This window comes from Miniopterus natalensis, chromosome 10, assembly GCF_054644295.1.
Source record: "Miniopterus natalensis isolate mMinNat1 chromosome 10, mMinNat1.hap1, whole genome shotgun sequence".
In the NCBI taxonomy this organism is placed as follows: Eukaryota; Metazoa; Chordata; class Mammalia; order Chiroptera; family Miniopteridae; genus Miniopterus; species Miniopterus natalensis.
The window spans coordinates 474,603-497,519 of NC_142090.1; the positions used below are offsets into that span (position 1 = coordinate 474,603).

General features: G+C 49.1%; 1 protein-coding gene across 3 annotated transcripts in view; it reads left to right on the forward strand.

Annotated features, from left to right (window-relative positions):
* Positions 1 to 19,033, forward strand: part of NCAPG2 (non-SMC condensin II complex subunit G2) — a 49,400-nt gene extending 30,367 nt beyond the window's left edge. Inside the window, exons 17-28 of one of the 3 annotated variants that reach the window (XM_087820891.1) lie at positions 1,299 to 1,369; positions 2,522 to 2,675; positions 2,776 to 2,949; positions 3,702 to 3,818; positions 3,915 to 4,055; positions 4,315 to 4,414; positions 7,834 to 8,021; positions 9,532 to 9,672; positions 12,464 to 12,567; positions 13,469 to 13,569; positions 14,666 to 14,765; positions 18,643 to 19,033. In XM_087820891.1, the coding sequence (XP_087677017.1) occupies positions 1,299 to 1,369; positions 2,522 to 2,675; positions 2,776 to 2,949; positions 3,702 to 3,818; positions 3,915 to 4,055; positions 4,315 to 4,414; positions 7,834 to 8,021; positions 9,532 to 9,672; positions 12,464 to 12,567; positions 13,469 to 13,569; positions 14,666 to 14,765; positions 18,643 to 18,694 (1,443 nt within the window). In that variant the 3' untranslated portion in view covers positions 18,695 to 19,033. The remainder of the gene's footprint in view (positions 1 to 1,298; positions 1,370 to 2,521; positions 2,676 to 2,775; positions 2,950 to 3,701; positions 3,819 to 3,914; positions 4,056 to 4,314; positions 4,415 to 7,833; positions 8,022 to 9,531; positions 9,673 to 12,463; positions 12,568 to 13,468; positions 13,570 to 14,665; positions 14,766 to 18,642) is intronic. The other 2 variants (XM_087820893.1, XM_087820892.1) reach the window with 2 other exon arrangements.
* Positions 19,034 to 22,917: the final 3,884 nt, after the last annotated feature.

A 22,917-nucleotide genomic window follows, 5' to 3' on the forward strand; every position in this document is an offset into this window, starting at 1 on the left:
TTATTCCCAATTATAAAGAGAGCATGGTCTGAGGGGGAAAGGTCATAGGTCTTAGAAACCACCTTCTCTGGGAGAGTTTTCTCTCGGCTCTTCTGTGAGCTGTCTTTCTGTGACTGACATGCTCCTGAGCTTCATTCTGCCTCTAAAATGCAAACCGCTGCCCATGAAAGTAAATCACCTCTGCTGCCAGAGTTTCCAGCACATTTAAAGCTCAAATTCCACTGGACTGAGAAGCTGGCATTCCCTTAGGAGTCTCAGAAGACGCTGGATGAGATGACAGTAGTGGGCTGGGGGTATCTAGGAACCCAAGGGGGGCCATTAATTAGTTTCCTTAATTCCAAGTGATTCTGGCAAAAGAGCTCCTTTCTCCGCAGGAGCTTGGAGAACCACGTGGCCACCCTAGTGAATGAACCGTCTGCAGTGTTGGTTACGCAGAGTGGAGGCAGCAGTGATGGCCCATCTGCTCCGTGACACTGAGAACATAGTTCCTTCCTTACTGGGGGAGGGTGCAGTTAGCGCTGAGCACAGATTATTAGGGATCCTATTTTGATGTTGCTTCTGTTTCCGTTTAAAGTACCTTTTCAGAATAGTTTTTATTTGGGACCCACCGGCCCTCATTCTCCCAGCCATCCGAGGGTGTTTTTACTGTGCTCTGCTATTGCATCAGGTAGTGGGAGTGCTGCCAGTTCACTGAGAGCCCTGCCCGCTGCCCTCCCTCAGCCCTACCCACCACCGGCCACACCCTCGGCCACGTCCTTGTCGGGGAGGAGGAGAGGTGTGGCCTTGAGCGGGCTGGTGGGGCCTGGGGCCCTTAGTAGTTGTGAGGCAGCTCCAGCAAACTGTTCTCCATGCTTCCCACCAAACTATCCCGTCTCCCGGTTATTTTATTTGAAAGTTTTTCTCCGACTAGTTTCATTCCGTTGAGTTTCGTGTTCAGGGTACCAGCTGTGTGCAGATAACCTTTCTCCTTTTATCAGCATTGTTTTCACAACAGAAGTCAGAGTCTTGACAGCAAGAAATCTGTGTATTCTGGTTCCTGGTGCAGCCCCAGGCTACACATTGGCGCCTGGTACACAGAAGGTGCTTCTTAAATGTCTGCACAAATTAGCCATCACACAGTAGTGAAGTGTCGCGTGGACCTGGAGGAAGGCTGTCCCATAGCTGCGAGCGCTCCCATTGGGTACGGCCAGGTCACGCTCCTGCTGTGACAGCGTGGGAGTAGGAAGTTGTATGGGGGCCTGCAGAGCATCACTGTGTTCGAATGCCTTTACGCTTTGTTCTCCCCTTTATGCTTTCAGGACGACCGCTGCAGGATCCCCTTGTTTATGCTGATGTCCTTCATGCCGCCCTCTGCTGTGCCTGCATTCAGGTACCTGTCTGGGCAGCAGTGGAGTGGGAGCCCCGCCACGGCTGTGCTTGTTATCCCTCTGACACTCAGCAGACTGCCCTGCTGTAGCTTTAACTTCTCAGCTGCTGCCTCCTTCCCAGCTCCCTTCCTCTCCCTGTGCAGGGGAGAGCAGGTTGCAATTTCCCGTGGCTCCGGAGTTGCCCAGGAATCCCGTGGAGACTGGGGCTAGAGCTTTCTGAGCCTTAAGTCGGTGCTTGTCAAGCCCCATGTGCTGGGACGCTAGAGGTGTGCCTCTGTCCACCATCGTGCGTTGGCCAGTGTGGCTGCAACATGTGGAGCGTGGCCATCTGGGTGGGGTTGTGCTGTGAGTGCAGAATGCACGTGGACTCGGGAGACTCAGTGTGAAGAGTGTAAAATGTCTTCAGTAGTTTCCTTTATCACATCTTAACATGATAGCATGGGTAGGTTGGGTTAAATAAGATATGTTAGTGAAACTAATTTTACCTGTTCCTCTTTATTTTTTAAATATGACTACAAAATTTAAATGATATAGGGGCTTGTTTTTGTGGCCTGCATTACATTTTTTATTTGATAGCGTTGCTCTAGAGCACGGGTAGGGAACCTTTTTTCTGCAAGGGCCATCTGGATATTTATAACACCCTCACCCTAATGGGATGGCCGGGACTGCTTCTCTTTGGGGAGCCTTGGCAGGGTCAGATCAGATGATTTCGTGGGGCCGGACATTCCCCATCCCTGCTCAGGAGTGTTGGTTAGCTCAGTGAAAATTACTTATTTTTACTCATCTTTATGATAAAATTAATGTGTTGATGCTAAACAGACATCGTTATCCCTGAATTAGGAGTCTTAGCTCTGGAGTCTGACAGACAACATGGAGCAAAGGGGGTTTATGTGACCATGCCAAGGACTTGACCCTGTATCTGGGCTGACACTTGTCTCCCTAAAGCCGCTCTCAGTCCGGTGTCTTGTGCTGGTCTCAGCCCGTGTCTAAGGGTGGAGAAGTGGGAGTATTTGTTCTGGCCGTGGAGAAGGTCCTGTGACAGGAGGGACTTACGTGCCTTCAGTTCTCAGCTGCTTTGTCTTCCTCACCTTTTAGAAAAGTGGGAAACTGCTATTGAAACATTTGGTCTGACCTTGTGTATTTGGCATGTTCAGCTGCAGTGTTATCTCCACATTGAGAAACCAAGAGGAAGGGGCTGGGGACAGGAGCTACTGCACTCTGCTGGACTGTCTCTGCTCCTGGGGACAGGTGGGACACATCCTGGAACTCGTCTGTGACTGGCTGCCCGAGGAGCCACCCCAGAGAAAGGTGTGCACGTGTCACATCTCTAAGTCTGCTGGCGAGGGTGACTGTCCGCGTAGAGCTCTCCGGGGACAAGTGTGTCAGTTTGTTGCTCTCCTTCTCTCAGACTAACTCAGCGTCTAAGCGGAAGGTGCAGATCCATGACCCCCGACCCGTGAAGCCCGAGTTGGCGCTGGTTTACATAGAGTACCTGCTGATCCACCCGAAGAACCGAGAGAGCCTGCTTGCTGCGCCCCGGAAGAAGCTGAACCACCTTTTGAAAGCACTGGAAATGTCCAAGGTAACTATAGAACAGATACGGGCACCGTGAGAGGTAGTCCCTCCACGAAAGAGCAGGTGTGACAAAGTAAGTTCTGAATTTTTCATACTTATCGTGAAAGTTTTCCCGGCTGGGGAGGAGTGGAGAGCTACTTAGTCCCCTCCCTCACTTTGCAGACAAGGACATGAGATGTGGATGCCTAACAGGTACAGGAAGCAGGGCAGCCTGTGGGTTCTAGGAAAAGCGGGGGAGTGTCCCCAGCACAAATGATGAGTGGTGCTACCCCCTATGACATGCTGGAGGGACGCCCCCTCCATCTGTGTTGCCGCAAGCAGACACAACTGCTCTTGTGTGTGGCCCGGAGTCCAGGCTGGAGGCTCCCACCTGCCCGTGGAGGAGAGGAATGTCCTGGGATTGCCTTTCTCTCCTGTGTTGGTTGGTCTGTCCTAATAGGGCTGACTTTGCCCCTCACTGAGGGCAGGTCAGAATTTACCCAGGGGCAAGGGCTTTAACCAGCTTGCTCCTTGGCTTCTCAAGCAAGAACTTAAAGGATTTCCTTGTTCCTTAGTGGGAGGTTCTGCAGGGGCAGAGGAAGTGAAGCCTGTGTGTTTCTTGGACAGCTTTGCTGTGTGATGGAGTCACCTCTGCTGCTCGGGGTTCCTCTCCTGGGGCAGCTGTGTCAGGTGCCTCCCACCGTCCTCGCTGTGCGTCCCCTCTGTGGTCCCTGCCACACTCGGTGTGGTGGTGACTTGTCAGCTGGTTTTCTATCTCAGGTAGACCTGGAGTCCATTCTGCAGTCGCCTGGTGGGAAAGCTGAGTACTTCAGTGAGGCAACTGCCCTGCGAGCCTTCAGCCTGCACTGCCGGCTGAGTATCCATCTGCAGCACAAGGTGTGCCGGTCTCCACCCCAGGGCAGAGCGGGAAGCAGTCGCCAGCAGTGCTCATTACTAAGTTGTCTTTCTGTTGTCTGTCTATCTTTTGTACAGTTCTGCACAGAAGGAAAAGTTTACCTGTCCATTTTGGAAGACACCGGGTTTTGGTTGGAAAACAAAGTTTTATCTTTTATTCAAGATCAAGAGGAAGAATATCTGAAGCGTCATCGGGCTGTTTATCAGCAGATTATCCAGGTCAGAATCCTTAACAGGCACCTCCCCCTCCTTACAGGGTTTGTCAGGGGCTTCAAGACTTTCTTTTCTGTTTTAAAGTTGTAACTTGAGAATTAACATATCTTTATGGAAATTCCTTTACAAAACATCTTTGTAGATACCTGCTGTGTGAGCTGGCTGGCAGTCCATCAGCTGCTGGGAACTGCACCAGCTGGACTTACTCCCTTTTTCTTTCTCTGGCCTTTGTTGGTGAGCCACGTTGCACACCTGTCTCTTACAGACCTACCTGACCGTGGGCAAAGATGTTGTGATGGTCGGCCTTGGTGATTGCAAGTTCCAGATACAGCTCTTACACTGGAGCCTCGCAATCATGCACACAGGTACTCGCACTCCTTAAAGGGCTATTAGGACAGTTGACAATCAGAACCAGTCCCTCCCTCACTGTGCTGGTCAGGACTGTGGCTTTAAAGTGACAGGTGAGGAGCACAGACAGCTTACACCAAAAGAGGGATGTGTGGGCTGGTGCAGCCAGGAAGTTCAAAGGTGTTTCTGGGATCTGATATCAGTGAGTCCAGAGTTTCTGACGAGGCCTTGGGGGCCTCGCTGTGTTTTGCTCATTGTTGTGTGACTTTGCCATGTGTGCCTTGAGCACTGGCTGCCAAGCTGTCTGCTCCCCCGTGCTCGCAAAGGTACAGGTCACAGAGCTCGTCTGCCCAGCCATGCAGGGCTGTGAGTTGGGTTATTTCATGTCCCCCCCAGGACCCCTGGGAAGTTGCCAGTACCCCAAGGACAGGGTCACCTAGGAACTAATATTGTGAGGCCACACTGGCTGTGCACTTGGTATTAAGCGAAATGTGTTCAGTGGGTGAGTGAGGGGCCAGCCACCTGGGACCAGGCCCAGGGATGGTCTTGATCATTCGTCCGTGGGTCCCAGGGCTGCATTCTCACAGCCCCATCACCTGATGGTGGGAAGAGTGGGCTGTGGTCACAGTCAGGCTCAGAGGAGTGCTGCTGGGCTGTGACCCCACCCCCACAGCCCGGGGAGCCACATTCTGCGTGGACTGGCTGTGAACTGCTGTCCCTGTGCATCCTGATGCTGCACTTGCTTCCTCCTGAGATCTATAGAAACTTGAGAATTGGCTTCTAAATTTCTCTAAGCCTAGATATTTACTTGAAGAGATTGAAAATGAGATTATCATGTTTTGAAAATTAGATTCAGTGAGCCTAGCTCAGTTGCTCAGTTGACGCTAGCCATGTGCAGTCTTTTTTTTTTTTTTTTAATCCTCACCTGAGGATATTTTTCCCATTTTTCAGAGAGTGGAAGGAAGAGAGGGGGGTGGGGGGAAGGGAGAAACATCAATATGAAAGAGAAACATCACTTGGCTGCCTCCACACACGCCCTGACTAGAATCAAACCCACAACCTGGGTGCCCTGAGTGGAACGAACCTGCCATCTTCTGGTGCCCGGGACAGCACTGCAGCCAACTGAGTCACACTGGCCACAGCCTGATATTGTTGCTTTTAAAGTTTGAGGTTTTCCTCTTCATTTAGTTCTTTGTAACTCTTACTTTCTTTTGTGAAACAGCATCTAAACTTAAGCTTAATTGTTGAAACACTAAAAATTGTTTACAGTTTTTAAACTTTATTTTTCATTTAAGACTTATTTTCCCCCAACCACTGAATCTAATTTTATGTAAAATATGCTTTTTGAGGAGCTAGCTAGAATTTTAGATCCTCAGTGTTGTCAGTTTCACCATGTAGAGGTGTCTGTTCCCCCAAACAAGGCCCTCGTTTAGCAACTTTCAACCTGTGAGCTGTGAGAATTTTTAGAACAGACAACATGTGACTGTTGAGTCAGGGGCTCTGACCTCTCTTCCCTTAGATCATCAAATAAAAAATGACAACAGCCAACTCAACAATAGCTGTCAGTGTGAGTGAGTCAAAATCATACCTTTTTTTGTCAGATTGGCAAAAATATGTTTTTGGTGTGCTGCAGAATTTTAATAATTAGTTTATGTGCCATGAGATGGAAAAGGTTGAAAATCGCTGCCCTAAGCTACAGGCATGACCTCTGACCGAACTGAAATGATATTTGTACTTGTGCAGAGGTTTGTAACTATCAGGGTTTCCGAGGAGAGAATCCACTCTGGTCGTTATTGTAGTCCTGTCACAGATGGGATTGCGCTGGGAAGTTTAGCTGTTCACTGGACTAATGCAACATTTTAATTAAAAACCAGTCACCCCTAGATTATTACTAGTTAAGCATGGTCTCCTCCAGCATGACGTGCATCTTCCAGAAGAGATGTCCTCGGACACACATAACCCAACAGTGCAGGACTTTCTGCTGCAGCACATGTGTGCGGTGTGCATCCTGCCAGTCAGGCGCCGACAGTGACGGCTGTGGTCAGGCGACCTGGGCTGCTGTGACAGCACGAGGAATGACAGACCTTGAAAAGGATACCTTTCCAATAAGAGTTACAGCAGATACTTGACTTTGTCTAAAATGGAGAGGTAAGGGCAGACTGATTGTGACCTGGTCCCTGGGGGGAGCTGGGAGAAGAGCGCACGCCCGGCCAAGCCAGGAGGAGCAGGTGTGCCTGAGCTCTCAGCCTTTGGGAACCCAGGAACCAAGCTCACAGTGTCAGACTGACGGACGCTCTGCCCAGCGGCTGCCTGTGAGCCGGTGCGCTCCGGGGAGCAGGGACTTTGTCTACTGTTTTCCACGACTGTGAATTCTGACATGTCTCCAGGAATTTGCCGTGTGTTACTAAGCCACTGTCTACATGTATTTGGTCCTAAGGCAATTGCTGCTTGAATATAATGAAATCACTTTGAATTAAAATTTTTAACTTTTCCTGTTTTTGTCAGTAATTGAAGGTACGAGTTAAGTGAGAGGTTGTCTCCCACACCCCACGCCTATGATGGCTGTAAGGCCAGACCTTCCTGTTTTCACAGTCCTGAACCTCACACTTAGGCTGCTTCTGAGCTGTTTGTACTTCATTTCAGGGGCACAGTGTTCCCTTCCCGCCTGTTCCACTGTGCGGAGGGTGTGTCACTTGCCTCCTTTTAAATAAAAGAGATTAGTTTCTTGAAAGTTTCTAATATGTTTGCAAAGATTTTAGAAGCTTTGTGGATTCTGGTCATGACAGAGACTTCTTGAAGGGTAAACTCGGCTGGAGCACAACTGTTTATTTTATTTACTTTAGCAGATAAATGGGTTTGGGGTTAGTGTCTTACCCATCTCAAGTAGAGCTTACAGTATCTAAAACGGAGGTATAGTCATGATATCTAGGATGAGTTGTAGGATTAGGCCCACACGTGGAAAACATTTCCCCAAGTTAACACAACACCGGGAAGGCGGTGATTTGGAAGAGACAGACAACAGTACACTCAGAGTGTCAGAGGTTTCGCAGAATTAGCTGCGAGAGAGCAGTCACATTGTGAAAGCTCTGGGCCGTCGTCTCAGACTGTGCTGTGGAGCTGGTGCTGATTGGATGTCACTGTTATGGGAGAGAGAAGACGTGTTCTCTAACCAGCTGTCCAAGGCACCACACTGGCACGTGTGCAGTGAGCAGGTTCCCAGTGCCTGAGTCAGACACTGTTGAAAGTATTGGTCTTATATTTAAAGGAACAGGTTTTATTTATGTTAAAATTTAGATTAATCCAGTCAACCTGCCATTGGCTTACCAGTAAAAACCTCTTTAAAATTACCGTAATTCACATGTATTAAGTGAAAATGTGTAAGAATTTCAATTAAATTATGTGATTAGGTAACAGATTTTTCCAATTTTCTTTCTAGTGAAGGGATTCTTCTATGTTTCGTTACTTCTTGGCATTCTGAAAGAGGTAACTGGAAGTTCCTTGACGCAGAAAACAAATTCAGATGAAGAGGTTGCAGCACTATTTGATATGGTCCAGAAAGTCTTCCAGAAAATGCTGGAGTGTATGGCCTGGAGCTTTAAGAAGCAACCAGAAGAAGGCCTGCGGGTACTCACGTCTTCACAGGGCGGGGTGGTTAGCCATCAGGTGGAGAAGCTCAGTTGATGGGTGGGGTGCAGAGAGGGTGTGCTCTTGTGCGAGCTGTTAGCACTGCTGTGTCCCTGGGCTGCTGGGTCAGATACAGCACCAGGTAGCAGATCATTGCTAGCCAGCGTCCTTCAGGTGTGCTTGCCCACCTTCATAGCATAACATGGCACACTTTGGTGTGTGAGATGGTAATATCTGCACCTGGTTGGGAGGTGAGAGTGGGCCAGGAGCTCAGGTTTGACTGTCAGCCTTGGAACAGGTGTTCATGCCTTGAGATCACAGACCAGCAGTAAGAGCTCACCTGCTAAGCAGGACATGAAGCAGAGAACTAATTGCAAGAGGCTACTGAGAGCTTAATTGCTATTACACAGAATTTCCCCCATAAAATGTATTTCTGAGAGTGCTAATTCTGATTGTCTGTATATGACGACTTTCCCTGATTAAATGCTAATTTCCGTCTTAGTTTACCCTCCCCTCACACACTGAGCACCCGGTTGTGAGTGAGAAGCACAGAACTGGCAAGGCCCTTGGTTCCCTTTGCCAGTTGGGTATCGAGTGACCTGGGTGCCACATTTGCTTTGCTTCCAGAATCATGTTGTCGTTGGAGAGCACCTCGTTTTTCTAAAGAGTGGTTAAAAACATGAGTGAGCTATTTTAAAAAATATATATATCTTTATTGATTTTAGAGAGAAGAAGGGAGAGGGAGACAGAGAGAGAAACATCAATGACAAGAGTCATTGATCAGCTGCCTCCTGCACACCCCTGACTGGGGATCGAGCCTGCAACCCGGGCATGTGCCCTGACTAGGAATCAAACCCTGATCTCCTAGATCCTAGGTCAACGCTCAACCGCTGAGCCATGCACAGCCGGGCAATCAAGTTATTTTTTAATGAAGATTTTTAAAAATGCTTACATGGGAGCATGTTTATGAAATGTTGAAAACTTTCAGTTTTATTCTGTTCTTAGCTGATAGAGGTAGTTGAAGGCTGGTGGCCATATTTTCTGTAGCCTAGTTTTTGAGTTAATTTGAAATGTTTCTGTCTTCGATGAGTTGGTTGGAGTGTCTGTCGTCTATGGAGTGTAATTTGTGCCAAGGTCTTTCATATTCTCACCAAGTCCCTTACCATTGACTGAGCAGCTTCATCAGAGCACCCAGCTAATGTTTGCTTTGTGTCAGTGATGTTTCTTTGTCTTGTCTTTCTTTCTCTATTGATATTATTGACACTTTTGTTCTTGGAGGTTTTTTCTGTGCTTTTGGGGAAACAGTGGCAGGCAGGTATTTGCGAGTGGGCTTCTGTCATTCTATAGCCATGGTACTGAGCGATTTGAGTCTGCAGCAGGAAGGGGAGGTGGGTGTCAACCAAGGGCAGACTCGGGGAGCAACTCCTGCACCTGGGGGAGGACAGCGGGGATGCTCACTCGTGAAGTGCCTTTTCTCTAACCACTGAACTACCGATGTGCTTTCTCGTAGCTCCTGTACTCTGTTCAGAACCCACTGCACGAGTTTATAACAACCGTGCAGTCTTGGCACGTGGACACGCCCGTTCACCACGGCGTGCTTTCCACGCTGATGGCGGCCTCTATCGTCGAGATCAGTCACCGGCTGCGGAAGGTGAAGTTCGTGGTTCTGAAACTTCTGTGTTTCTTGTTGACAAGAACAGGTGCTCTTTTCTGCCAGCAGCACATTTTGTGTTTTAAGAAGTATTTTTAAGAAACTCACAGTTTAATGGGGATTTGCTTCTACAGCTGCTGGACCTCACAGGTAGTCTGTATTTTAGAGTCATTTGACTGGGAAAATAAGTGAAGGATGTTGTCATTCTTGATTAAAACCAAACTAGTCCTTCCTTCGTGAACGTTTCTTTTTGCCATATTTTAGAGGTTTAATTGAGCTGACACACTTCTTAAGATTCCTTTCTGCTGACGAGACAAAAGTCATGGTTGGTTGTGAGTGGGTTCAGGACTCCTCAACACGGTGTTGGAGGAGTGTACGTGTGCACCTGACTCTCAGGGCATAAGTCTGACTTCTCTTTCCAAAGCACAGGAGGCAGCTTGAACACATAGTGTATTCATTCCTACCCCAGGGCACGGGCTACTTTCCCCGCAATGGCCTGTTTTATGTAATTAGCCTGTGTGCTGAGAGATCAACATAATCAGGGTCATAATTTAACTCAGTACAAAAAGTGCCGTTTCTCCATGAGGAATTGGAGGTGTTGAGGGCACAAAACAGCGACTTGAAAAGATGTTTTCTCAGCAACAGAAGGTGGGACCTGACAGGGAACATCATTGAAGTATATAAATATAGATATATGTTATATAAATTTTGTATCATAAGATCATGTATTTTTAAAAAGTTAACTAAATTTTGCCCTGGCTGGTGTGCTCAGTGGTTACAGCATTGTTCCTCCGACTGAAGGTTCGTGGGTTCAGTTCCCGGTCAGGGGCAGTATCTGGGTTGCAGTTTCCATCCCCAGTCCTGTCGAGGATCGATGTCTCTCCCTGACATCCGTGTTTCCCTCCCTCCCCCTTCCTCTCCCCCCCCCTTTCTCTGTCTATCCCTCTGTCTCTCTCCCTCTCTCTCCATTCCACTCTAAAAAATCAGTGAGAAAATGCCCTCAGGTGAGGATAAACAAATGTGAACTGAATTTAAAACACTGATAGGCGTTAAGGCCTCCTTAGAACTTGGAGAAGTCATTTGGTTTAGGGAAATCATTACTAGACTTCACAGAGTGAGAGCCAGAGCTTACCCTCTTCAGTGCTGAACAGCTGGCAGTAGTAGAGGCCAGTGAACGGCCCACCCTCTGCCTTTGTAAATATGTTACTTTGGAGACCAGCTGGCCTGTTCTTGACGTATTTTCTGGGGCTGCTTTGTGCTATAAGGGCAGAGGTGAGTAGGTGTGAAGATCATTTGCCCACAAAGCTGAAAATACTCACTGTTTACCTACCGCTTTAGAGAAGTTTGCAGACCTCTGTTCTGTGTTCTCACTGATTTTGTCCGTCTGCCTGTCCCCAGTGCAGGTCAGCACTGGATTTTCCCACCGTGCATCTGGGAGCTTTATAAGGAGGTGCCTGCACCCTAAGGCTCCTGCCTGCCTGAGGGACTCGTCTCTGTCTGCAGCCGGCATCACGCAGTCTGTTCTCTTGGGCTTTCCTCACTCTGCACAATAAGCACCTCATGCGGATCTTTTTTTAATCCAGTCATATAACCTCTGCCATTAAGTTGGATGCTTCATTTGTTGATTTTAATGGAATTATGGATATGCTTGGGTTTAAGTTGACCATTTTGATGTTTGTTTATTAGCCCCCCCTCCCACTTTTCTTCCTTTCCTGCTACTCTTTGATGAATCAAGTGTTTGTACTGTTCTGTCCCCTCTGTTGACTTTCCAGGATCGTTTGCTAATTTTCCGTGGTTCCTCCAGATTTTAGTGCTTGTGTCACCCTCAGCCTCCCTCCAGCGTGTGCTGCCCCTGCACCTCCTGTCCCCTCCAACCTGACTTGTCACCCTCTCTCTATCTGTGCTCAGTCTCCAGACACGTGTCCACATTACCCAGTCGAGTCATTTGTCATTGTATCAGAAATGCACTTACAACATTTGAGAGGTAAAGCATTTTAATGAAACAGTGCTGTTCCACATGTAAGAGTCCCCACAGGAACCATGAGGAGGAAGGCTTGTCAGGAGTGCTGTCTAGTTGTCTGAGTGGAATTCCCTAAGGCAGCCACAAAATAGGCAGAACACAGTGGCTAGCGACATGAGGATGGGTGGGCATGTTCACGCCCCAGCTGGAGGGCTCTGGATGGAGACTGCCTGGAGCCATGTGCACGTGGAGTTTGTTTCTGGTAATGGATGACCTTAAACCGTAAGGTCACAGTGGTAGAGGGCAGAAGTCCTGGCAAGGCCCGTTGTGAGCCCAGAGCCTTGGTCCTCACTGCTCCTCAAGAGGACATTGGCCATGTCGGTACCATTTTCATTTTCACAGCCAGAGAGGGAGCTGCTAGGTAGAGGCTAGGGGTGCTGCTCAGGACCCTGTGGGGTACAAGGCACCCCTACAACAAGGAATTCTCTGGTCAAAATGTCAGTAATTTTGAAATGGAGAAAACTGGGTCTGGACTAATAACATGAGTTAAATATGCTTAGCATAAAATGTTATTTACAGAAGGTGATATCAGGTTAGAGACTGTTTGACGGAAGGCTTGTTGAGATGATCTTTTTTCTTTGCTCTAAATAAGACGCCTTGTATATAATAATAGGTTAATCAAAGTTATTGTGGAAATTTCAAGTTAGTAGAATCATTTTTTGAGTTTCTGGAAAAAGCCTTTCTCAAGCATTGAAGAAAACCCAAAGCCGTGTGGAATAATTTATGTCTCCGTCTCAACTGATAAGTTACTGACTCAAAACCTGTTTTTAGGTTTCTGACGTAGAGGAGCTGGCCCCCCCAGAGTGCCTTTCAGACCTGCCTCCGTTTTCAAGGTGTTTAATAGGAATCATCATAAAATCTCCGAGTGTGGTCAGGTAACCTTTTTCAGTATCCTGATACTCATACTGTGGCTGCATCCCTGAGCTGACTGTGCTGTTCCTCTCTCTCAGAACTTCTCAGAGCTTGGCTCTCTCTGTGACAAAAACATTTTATAGAATTTTCTCTTTTTATCAGTGGCTAAAAACATTTACATTATGCTATACATTATACTTACAATGTAAAATATTTATATTACACTGAAACATTTACATTGTACTGTATGCTAATACATTGTAAATAGTACATAAAATACTGTTACATTATACTTACTATGTAAAGTAGAATTTCTCTAACTTTCTGTAAAATACATTCAAATAGCCTCTAGTTATGCTCCTTATAACTAAAATTCAATTAAAGGTAGGCATTTAGAATGTCCATGTGTAAAATACTGGTTACTGTGTGTTGTGTGCTCCCAGAACTTGATTGGGCGAGACACTGGCGTGGCTTCCACTGGGCACTCCGCTCTCCCATTTGTCCAGCCCACTTCATTCGCCTAAGATCTAGGCTTGTGGCACAGACAGGACTGATGGGTTAAAGGAAGAATAGTTTTGCAGATACCTGTGGAACTTTAAATAGCAGATAAGTTCAATGAAAAGTTTGGAAAGCATTGTTTTTAGCAGCTGTATGTTATCTTCCAGTCACATACTAAGTTTTTATGTATATCGTGTGTGGTGTGTACCGTGTCTGGTGTGTATTGTGGACATACAGAGTAGCTTCCGTCACTTTACCAGAAGGTCCCATTCTGGTTGGGATGTGTCACCTGTGGGGTTGACGTATTTACAGTGGAAAGTGTGGGAACTAGAACTCACGGTGGTTGATGAGCCTTACCTATATTTGTCTTCTGTCAAGTATTAGGCTGTACATGATCAAGTAATTTCAGATGTTTGTTTTTTGCAGGTCATTTTTAGATGAGTTAAAGGCATGTGTTACTTCTGATGATATTGAAGGAATTGTGTGTCTCACAGCTGTTATGCATATTATTTTGGTGATTAACAAAGGTTGGTTAAAATTCTCTTACATTGTCCGGGCTATTTCTGGCTCTGTCTTAGAACTGTTCTGAAGCATCTAGGAACTCAGCTCCCGTGTGTGATGGTCCCCTGCTCTGACACTTGTCTGCCTGGCTCCACTCGGCTGAGCCTGCACCCGCCGGTAACCTGCTGGCTTGAGCTGCTTAATGCAGTTCCTGTCCCCATCACCTTTCCCCACTGGACCCATTATGCGTCCCTCCTGTGCCTCAGAATTGAATTTTTATGGATTTGTCATTTGTTATGTATGTTTAAAAATCTGAATATGTTTTTGCTAGTGGTGTGTTTTGGGATTGATGCTGAAAGTACCTGCTGATTTGCGCAAGCCTTCGCCTTGCCCATGGGACCTTCCCAGTCAGAGGAAATAGTGCTGGGAAAATACCTGGAAATAGCTATAAAATGCTCCCCTCAGCGTGCAATGCAGCAGCGCCCTGCAGATGGAGTGCTGTTAACCTAAGTCTTTGTTCAGTTTTAATAATGTTGAGATTATTTTCTAAGATAATGTGTTATACCTAGAGGGTGCTCCCACTGAAACAAGCTCTCCCATAAGCCTGAGTGCATTTATGTCTGCAGTCTTAGGATAATACTTTGTGACTGGTTTGCCCCAGGCCACACATCAGAAAAGCCTCCCATAAGGGAGTGTCCCAAGTTGAGATCTGCAGGGTGGAGGACTGTCTCCTCCTTGTGGAGGGGGTGAGAATGGAGGTTGGGTTGCTGATGACCACCAAGTACTTAATAGGTACTTAAATATTTGCTAAGTGGGTGGACTTTGAAATGGAGTAGGTGTCATCCTGGTGGAGGCACAGGTGAGCATGCACTCTGATGGGCAGGCTCCCGGGTGGAGTTCACCGGAGCTCTCTCTGCCTCAAGCTTCGAGGAGCTTCATCAGCATCTGATCCTCACTCTCTTCCCTGTGGGGGGTCAGTCCTGTCCACAGGCAATAAGTGGGTTAGCTCCACAGAAGGAGTAGGGGGCTCAGTCATGTTGAAGTTGTGCCTGCATTGATGTAGAGGTGATTGTCTTGTGTGGTCATGTTAAAGTCTTTTTTCTGTCTGTAATATACTCATAGGTAAACATAAAAGTTCAAAAGTGAAGGATGTTGCAGCCACTGTTCACAGAAAACTGAAGACATTCATGGAGATCACTTTGGAAGAGGACAGCCTGCAGAGGTAAGGCCGCGCCCCTGCCGCAGCCGTGCTGGACAGTGCTGGCTCTCCCTTAGGTGTATTTCACACCACGTGCTTGCTCCTACCTGCAGCCAGGTAGTTAGAAAACAGGATTGTAAGGATAGAAACATTTTATTGGCAAAACCCCTGGATCATATGTTTAATTTACTTCTATCTCTGTCTTCAAAACAAAAAACGTTTGTTTGCAAAATATGATCCAGGAAAGTAAGGGCATACAAACTTATTTTACAGATTATTTTTGATGGTTTGCTCTGTTTTTGAAACTATGAGCATTCCTAAGATAATTTCCCCTTCCGCAAGCATTTACACTAGGGATGGGAATGTTCCTCCAGAGACTGAAGGGATTCGTGTGATTTCCTCCCTTCGGGTGGCCGGTGGCCTGCTGCCTGGGACATGTTCACTGGGCACCTCCGGCCACACGTCTGTACTGTTTGTGACGGACTGTGCAGTGTCAGATGCTCTTACGATGGATTTGACCCTCAGGTCAGCCACAGAAACAGTGTTTTTCCTGCTGTTTTGTGAACTCGTTTACAGAGCTCTGAACCAGGTAGTCCGATTTCTAGATGCCGGGGAACTAGCCCCTTTCTCCTTGGAGAAGGGCTTTCAAAATCCTGAATTGCTAACTAATAGCTAACGAGTGAAGACAGCTTTGTTTCTTCCTCCCCAGTCTGCACACCTTGCCTTTCCTTTTCTTGCCTTATTGCATTAGCTATGACTTTCAGCGCAGTGTTGGAAAGGGTGGCAAGAGGGATGTCCTTGCCTTGTTCCTGATCTTAGTAGGAGACTTCCAATCTCTCCCCAGTAAGCCGATGAGAAAGCTGTAGGTTTTTCGTACGTGTTCTTTATCAAGTCGATGGTAGAGAACATGCTCTGCTCCAAGTTCATGAGTTTTTATTATGAATGATGGGTACTAGATTTTTATCAGTAGTTTTTCTGCATCTATTGATATGATCATTTGATTTTTCTTCTTTAGCCTGTTGATGTGATAGATGACATTAATTGATTTTCAGATATTGAGGAATGCTTCTGTCATTACCAACAGTGTGGATAATTAAAAACTATACATAAATAGACTGCTCTATAATAAAAACACAGCTTATCTCATATTTTCTCAGAAAACTGATTGCCTGCCTCACTGTGGCTGTGGCTGTGGCTTTGGCTGTGGCTGTGGTGGTGCTCTCCAGCATGTGAGCACAGCCCCATGGGCAGTGGGACCTCCCCTGTGGCTGTGTCTGTGGCTGTGGCGGTGCTCTCCAGCATGTGAGCACAGCCCTGTGGGCAGGAGGGTTACAAGGGGGTGGGTTGTGAACACTCAGCTTCTGCCTGTGCTTAAAGACCCTTAGACTCAGGTGGGTGGACACGTCACCAAGTTAAAATGTCTTGTCACACAAGAAGAAGAAGCCTGGCCCAAGGTTTAATTTGTCTGAGGTTTGCCATTGTCCTTCCAGCTCTAAAACTCCAGGTTTCATTCATTTTGTCCTATAATAATATTTATTTTTTTGGTCTACATAGTGTATCAACCCTTTCCCGCATAATAGGAGCGTGAATAAATATAAAATATAGCTGAATGTTTTTAGTGCAAGGCTCTTAGGGTAGTCAGAAGACAGACAGCTTGGGTTTGAGCCCAAATTCTGCCCTTATCTGTGGTTTGGTCTTGGGCAAGTTGACCCCGGGTGCCTTGCTTATAAAAGGAGCATATGTGATGCCCCAAGGCCCTTGTGTGCTGGCTCGGTGCTTGGTCCAGAGCTGAAGATCCAGAGGTCATGTCTTTGCTGGTCTAGACTTAGGTCAACTTGAGTGGCTGATGACCCTAGAGTATGCACTTTTGCCAAGGCAACCTTTTGTTTTCTCTTAAGTATTTTAAGTTCATGCTCACTTAAGTAGACAGTATTTTGAGTAACTGGGGTGTTGGTGACTTGGTGTGTCCTGTGTCCATCAGCTCCTGAATGTGATAGAGGGTGCTTCTCTCTCTCTGGCCACCAGGAGCTCAGGTCTGGCTGACACTGGCCGTCATGACTGTCCTGGTCTCTCTAGCCCCTAAAGAGCTGACCGGGGGCGCTCTGTCTTTTCCATCACTGAGACTGGGGGACCTGGAGCGCTGTGGGAGCATTGGGAATGTTGGGTGCTCACTGCTGTGGCAGCAGCTTTCACAGACCTGTGCCTCTTACTGTCCACCCCCTCTGCTTCCACCTGAGTGTCCACAGGGCATAGACAAGAACAACCACACATAAGGTGGCCCAGCAGTTAGAGAGAAACCTTCAGAACAACAGCTGTAATAAAGGAGCAACGGGAACAGCAGATTCATTTTTTAAATGAATCTTTAAAAAAGAGATCATTTGTAGCTCCAAAGCATGATCTAGAACTAAACCCCTTGAATAAAAATGTCACCAACACACAGGAGCGATGTCACTGTTGAGAATCAGATTCCAGATGGTCTGAGGGATCACATCAGAGGAATATCTCAGAACAGATACCGATAAAGAGAAGTTTTGGGGACAAAGACAGACCAGGAAAATAGACCCAAGACAGGCAGTAATGTAACAAACAACGGGAGAAAATTTCCCACAGCTGAAGAAATGTGTAATTTTAAAGATTTTGTTGTTTCTTTCACTAAATTCTGGATGGGATTGATGGGAAAGTCACACCTAAGTAAGTCAGTAAAATTCCTGAATTCCAGGGATAGAAAGAAAATTTTAAAATGTTTCTAGATTTATACTGGCCCCTACACTGGCTGCTGGTCCCATGTGCAAACTGAGCCCATGAAATGTGGGTCTGAGCCAAGCTGTGGCCAAGGTGTAGAATGCGCACCAGATTCTGGAGACGGCATGAAAGAGATTCTCAAGTTTGTCAGCGGTGGTTTTATGTTAATTACAGGTTGGCTGTATTGGGCTAATAAAAATATTAAGACAAATTTCACCTGATTCTTTTGATCTCTTTTGCTGCAGCAACTAGAAAGTGCTGTTACACAAGTGCTTGTACTGATAGTAGACAGAGCTGTGTGGGCCTGTGGTGGGTGGGTCATCTGCACTGGGAGCAGGACATAGGGGCGCCGGCTGAGGAGATGCCATTTGGGGTAAAGATTGGTATTTGTGTCTAGGCAGGAATTGAGAGCTTAGCTGGCCCATGTACCCTCTGTGGGGAGTGCTGAGCAAATATGTGTCTTTAAGTCTTGGGAGGGAGATGCACTGGCAGATGCGAGCTGCCCAGTGAGGCTCTTGATGTGGAGCAGACCTCTCCAGGGAGTTAGGATAAGGTCCTAGGAAGGGAAACTCAGCAGGCCCAGCCCACACCTGGCTCTGTGGGGCAGGCAGGGGAGGGGTGTGTCATGGGGCGGGGGGCAGGTATGCAGGGGAGGGGCAGGAAAGTGAGGCATGTCTGAAGGCCTCAGGTGATGGAGCCAATGGGTGTCATGGTAATAGCATGTCCTCCTGTCTGTAGAAGGGGGAAAAGTGGGTGCTGGAGAGGACGTGTGCACATCGTAGTTGAGTCAGCTGTGTGCCGAGTTGTGGTTCAGAGCCTCATACATGAGAGCACCTGTCAAAGCATGGCCAGTGAGCATGCCTGTTGAATAGTAGTATTTTATTTGTGCAGAGGGTTCCTTGGGGACCCCTGAGCTGCTGGCCATGGGGACAGTGATGACTGCTGCATTTACTGACAGTGTTTCCACATGCTGTGTCCACTAAGGCGATACGGCGGCTTCCTTCTCAGGAGGAACAGTCAGGGAGACAGTGACTGATTGTTTCAACTTTCTTTTTATGTGTATTCGGTCACAAGCCATTTTTAGATTTGCTTTGTGAAAATGTACATTTGGATAATTTGGCCACTTCTGTAGCTAATTTTTTCTTTCCTTGTGTTTCAGATTTCTCTATGAATCATCATCGAGAACTTTGGGAGCATTTTTGAATTTATAACTGAGCCAACATCTTTGATTATGGGAAAACAGAGAAAAGGGACTTATGGAAAATGAAATGAATGTGTATTTTCCTAGTGTTTTTAATGTGAATACTCCACATAATAGAGAAGGTGGATTTATTTGGGGAAGGTCTGAATTGGAAGCCCAAAGGTTCTTAAATGTTTGCCCAGTGCCTGCAAAATAATGTATTTAATGTAAAGGACTCCGGAAACCCAGGGTGCAAAGAAAAAGAAAGACACCTTTCTAGCAGACCTGGTTGTTTTAAAAATGATATATATATATATATATGTATATATATAATATTGATTGCAAACTGTAATAAAGCAATGAAAACATCTATCTGTATACTTCAAAACTACTAGTCCAAGTTCTTCCCTTAGGGATGGGTTGAATTCTGGGGGATCTCGTCTTCCCCCAGGAGAAGATGCTGCAGCAGAGGCCATGGCTGAGCCAGGGGAGGCCACACGCACAGTCCTAGGAGCCACTCAGTCTGAGGCTGAACCGCCATTACTTTTCTTCCCAAGAGCTGTCACGTGCCATGGACGACTTGCCCCTGGCTTCCTGGCTGCATCGTTCTCGACCCCATTGCGCCTGTCCCGGTTACCAGGAATCTCCACGTTCATTCCAGATCCTTGGCCTCGGGTCCTAAGCCATGGAGAGTCAGCAGCCTGGGGCCTGGGAGGCCACCGAGTGACAGGTGGGAAGTGAGTTCCTCAGTCACATGCTCATTCTGTACTCAGCCTCCCGTCAAAAGAGTAAAACACTCAGTGTCGGGGCCTCTGTTTCCCTACGAAGCACAGAAGTGGATGGCTCACTGCAGGTAGGGCGTTAGAGCCGGGCTTGACACAGGGACCCCTGAGAAATGAGGTGGGCTTGTTGTCAGTAGTTGTGAACACATGGCTGCCATAGTCTCTGTTGGTGGATGTAGTCTTGTCTTTGCCCTGGCCCGAGGGTGGGGAATACCTGGCCTTTGGGCCATATACGGCCCGAGAAATCATTTGGTCCGGCCCTGCCAGGGCAACCACAGGTAGGACTCGAAATTCAATAAATCTAGGAGCTTTTTTTCATAGCTAACTTTTAAGTTGATAATTTTGTATGACTTGTGAATGATGTTATAAATATCCAAATGGCCCTTGGCAGAAAAAAGGTTCCCCACCCCTGCCCTAGCCCTTGTGTGAGTCAGTTTGTGAATATCCAAGCTCCCTGAGTGAGGCTCCTGGGGGGTCTCCCCAGATTCCTAGACTGTGAGATCAGAAGTAGTTTCTTGGGTTAGTTGTAGCCCTCGCCTCCAAAACTCTGAGTGTTTTCTTTGTGGGAAGAGGCTAGTCTTAAATGTACACAGGCTTTTAAGGGTAGTAAGGTGTTCTCTTTTGTGTTAATCTTGAAGGGCAAAATAATCCAATTTGTGAAAAAACATAACTCCATTTTTATTGGGCCAAAATAATTCATAAAATCCTGTAGCTCTCTCCTGACTGAGCCACACTTTCTGAAAATGAAGGACATTTCTGAAAAAGGCTGTTTCTGCAGATGTGCGTTAGCCCTGCTACCAGTATATGAGGCTCTCTGGCCCTTCTGTCTGCAGCCTCCCGTGTGTGGGGCCTCTTGTCCAGGAAGGGAACATCTCCTGACCTACATTTCTCCACTCCCGGCACCAGCGCCTGACAGGGAGCCCCTGTCCCTTGGGCACGTCCCTTCAGCCCGTGACACGGCACGCAGCTGCTCCCGTGGGGGACAGTGTGTGTGGGCTCAGTGTGATGAGTTTGAGAAGCTTGTGCAGACGGTTTCACTTCACACTTGAACGTGGAGGACCTCACCCACAGGAGGCCTGGGTTCCTGGAATCTCCTGCTGCCCATATGAGCGAGCGGCAGGAAGGTGCCTGAGGAGGGTGGACATTGTCAGGCTCCGGTCCTTACACGTAGATCGGCTCTCCTACCACGACGTATCCAATTTTGGTGAGGTGCGCGCGTCTCTGCTGAGCTCCACCGTCACCCCCACAGCCTGCCGACCCTGTGTCCTTGGCTGTCCAGCCTCGGTGACTAGTTTCCCCGCGCCTTGTAGACGGGCCTCTGGAGGGCCAGAGGTTGCAGGGTTGCTGATTGTGTACAGGGCACAGCTGTCCACACAGCAGCTTGTAGGATTTCCTTCCTGTTGGACTCACCTGTGAGTAGTAACTGGTCTTGCTTTTCTTTTTCTTTTTTTAATTTATCTTTATTGTTGAAAGTTTTACAGATGTCCCGTTTTCCCCCCCATTGACCCCCTCCGCCTTCCTCCCACCCCTCCCCAGGCCTGCCCCCAGTCTTGTCTGTGTCCATGGGTTATGCCTATCTGCATATATGGTCTTTGCTTTGCTTGTGAAGAAACTTTCGGAGATAATAGTTCACAGCCAACATGCATTCTCTATCTTGCTGGAAGACCACTGTTGATGTTTCTGGGTAGATCATTTTATAGAATAAAAGTAAATTTCCAAGATAAACGTGTGTGGGATTCATGCTTGCCAAGGAGCCCCAGAGATGTTTGTCATAATACTCGGAAGGTGAATATTACCTTACATGGCAAAACAGGCTTTGCTGATGTCAAGTTTAGGACCTTGAGCTGGGGTTTCCCTGTATTATGTGGGTGGGTCCTAATGCCACCATGTGACCTCATGAGGGGAGCCAAAGTGGAGGCCGGCACCATGGGGTGGCAAGTCCCCTGAGCCTTCTGGGAGCGTGGCCCTACCCCGCCCCCAACACGCCCCCTCGCCTTGATTGTGGCCCAGTGACACCGAGGGCTTCTGGCCTCCAGAGCCCTGGCAGGATACGCTCTAGCCCATTCTCTCCTGCCCCGCCCCATGTACCCTCCTGTTCACCACCACACGGACGAGTGCGAGTCTCCTGCCACCAGCGCACGAGTGCGGCAGGGAGGCCTTCCTGGAGGCGCTGCCACCCCTCGCTCTGCGTGCACTCCCGCAGCGCGGATGTCACCACAGCACAGCTGCGCTCAATGGGGGTGACAGCCAGGGCCACGGAAACGCTGAAGTATTTAAGCGACGCCCTGACATCGCCGTCGCTCGCTGCCCTGACGTCAGCATGCACCTCCTGGCGAGGGTGTTCCCTGCTGGGGTCGCCCAAATGTTCATTCCTGAGGGTCCAGAGCAAGCCACGACCACTCGCGAAGGAAACAGCCACGTGCTGGGCGGTGCCTGCTCACGCTTCGAGCTGGCACTGTGACTCGGGTGGGGAGGGCTACGGGCGGGGATTTGGTGCCCGCGGGTGAGGCGGGGGTGGGGGCTCAGGAGCAGCGGGGGAGGCTGGGCGCCCGCAGGTGGAAGAAGGCCGAGGCCGGGGCGAGGGCGCTGGGGCGGGATCGTGGGCCCGCAGGGGGTCGCGGCGGGGTGCCAGGGGACCGAGAGAGGGGCGGGGATCCAGAGCGGCCTCCCCCACGCCCTCCTCCCCGCGGGGCCTCTCGGGGGCGGGGCCTGCAGGGGGACGCGGGGCGGGGCCTGGAGCGGCAGGGGCGGGCCCTGGGCGGGGCGGGGCCTGGAGCGGCAGGGGCGTGTCGGGCGGGGCCTGCGGGCGGGCGCGGGGCGGGGCCTGGATGGGCAGGGGCGTGTCGGGGGCGGGGCCGGCAGCGCTGTCCGGTGCTGAAGCCGCGGCGGCGCGGAGCGCGGGGAGGAGAGGCCGCCATGGACTGAGCGCCGCCAACATGGGGCCGCCGCTCGCGCCGCTGCTGCTGCTGCTGCTGCTTCTGCTGCCGCTGCGCCCGCCCGCCGCGCCTGTGCCCCTCGCCCGGCCGCTCCCGGGGCTCCTCGGTGAGTGGGGGGTGCGGTATGCCGGGGGCGTCTGAGGGAAAGGGGGTCGGGGGAGGGGTGTCCGTGAATGAGGGGCTTGGGGGAGGGGCATCTGAGGAAATAGGGGTGGGGGAGGGGGTCTGAGGAAATGGTGGGGGAGGGGCCTGAGGAAATGGGAGGCGTGGGGAGGGGCGCCTGAGGAAATGGGTTTTGGGGGTGCGCCCGAGGATATGGGTTTTGGGGGTGCGCCCGCTGAGTGCGGGGTCGGGGCCGTGCAGGGGTGAGGCGGTCGCGGGCCCCAGCGCGTCTTCGCCCCCGCCTCAGTTTCCCCGCAGCGGCTCTGGGTCCGGGTTGCCGGGTGCTCTGCCCTTGTTGGCTGGCGTGGGTGCGCCCCGCGTGTTCCTGCCGCGCGCGGAGGGGCGCGGGGCGTGGGTTCCGCCGCCCGGCCGGA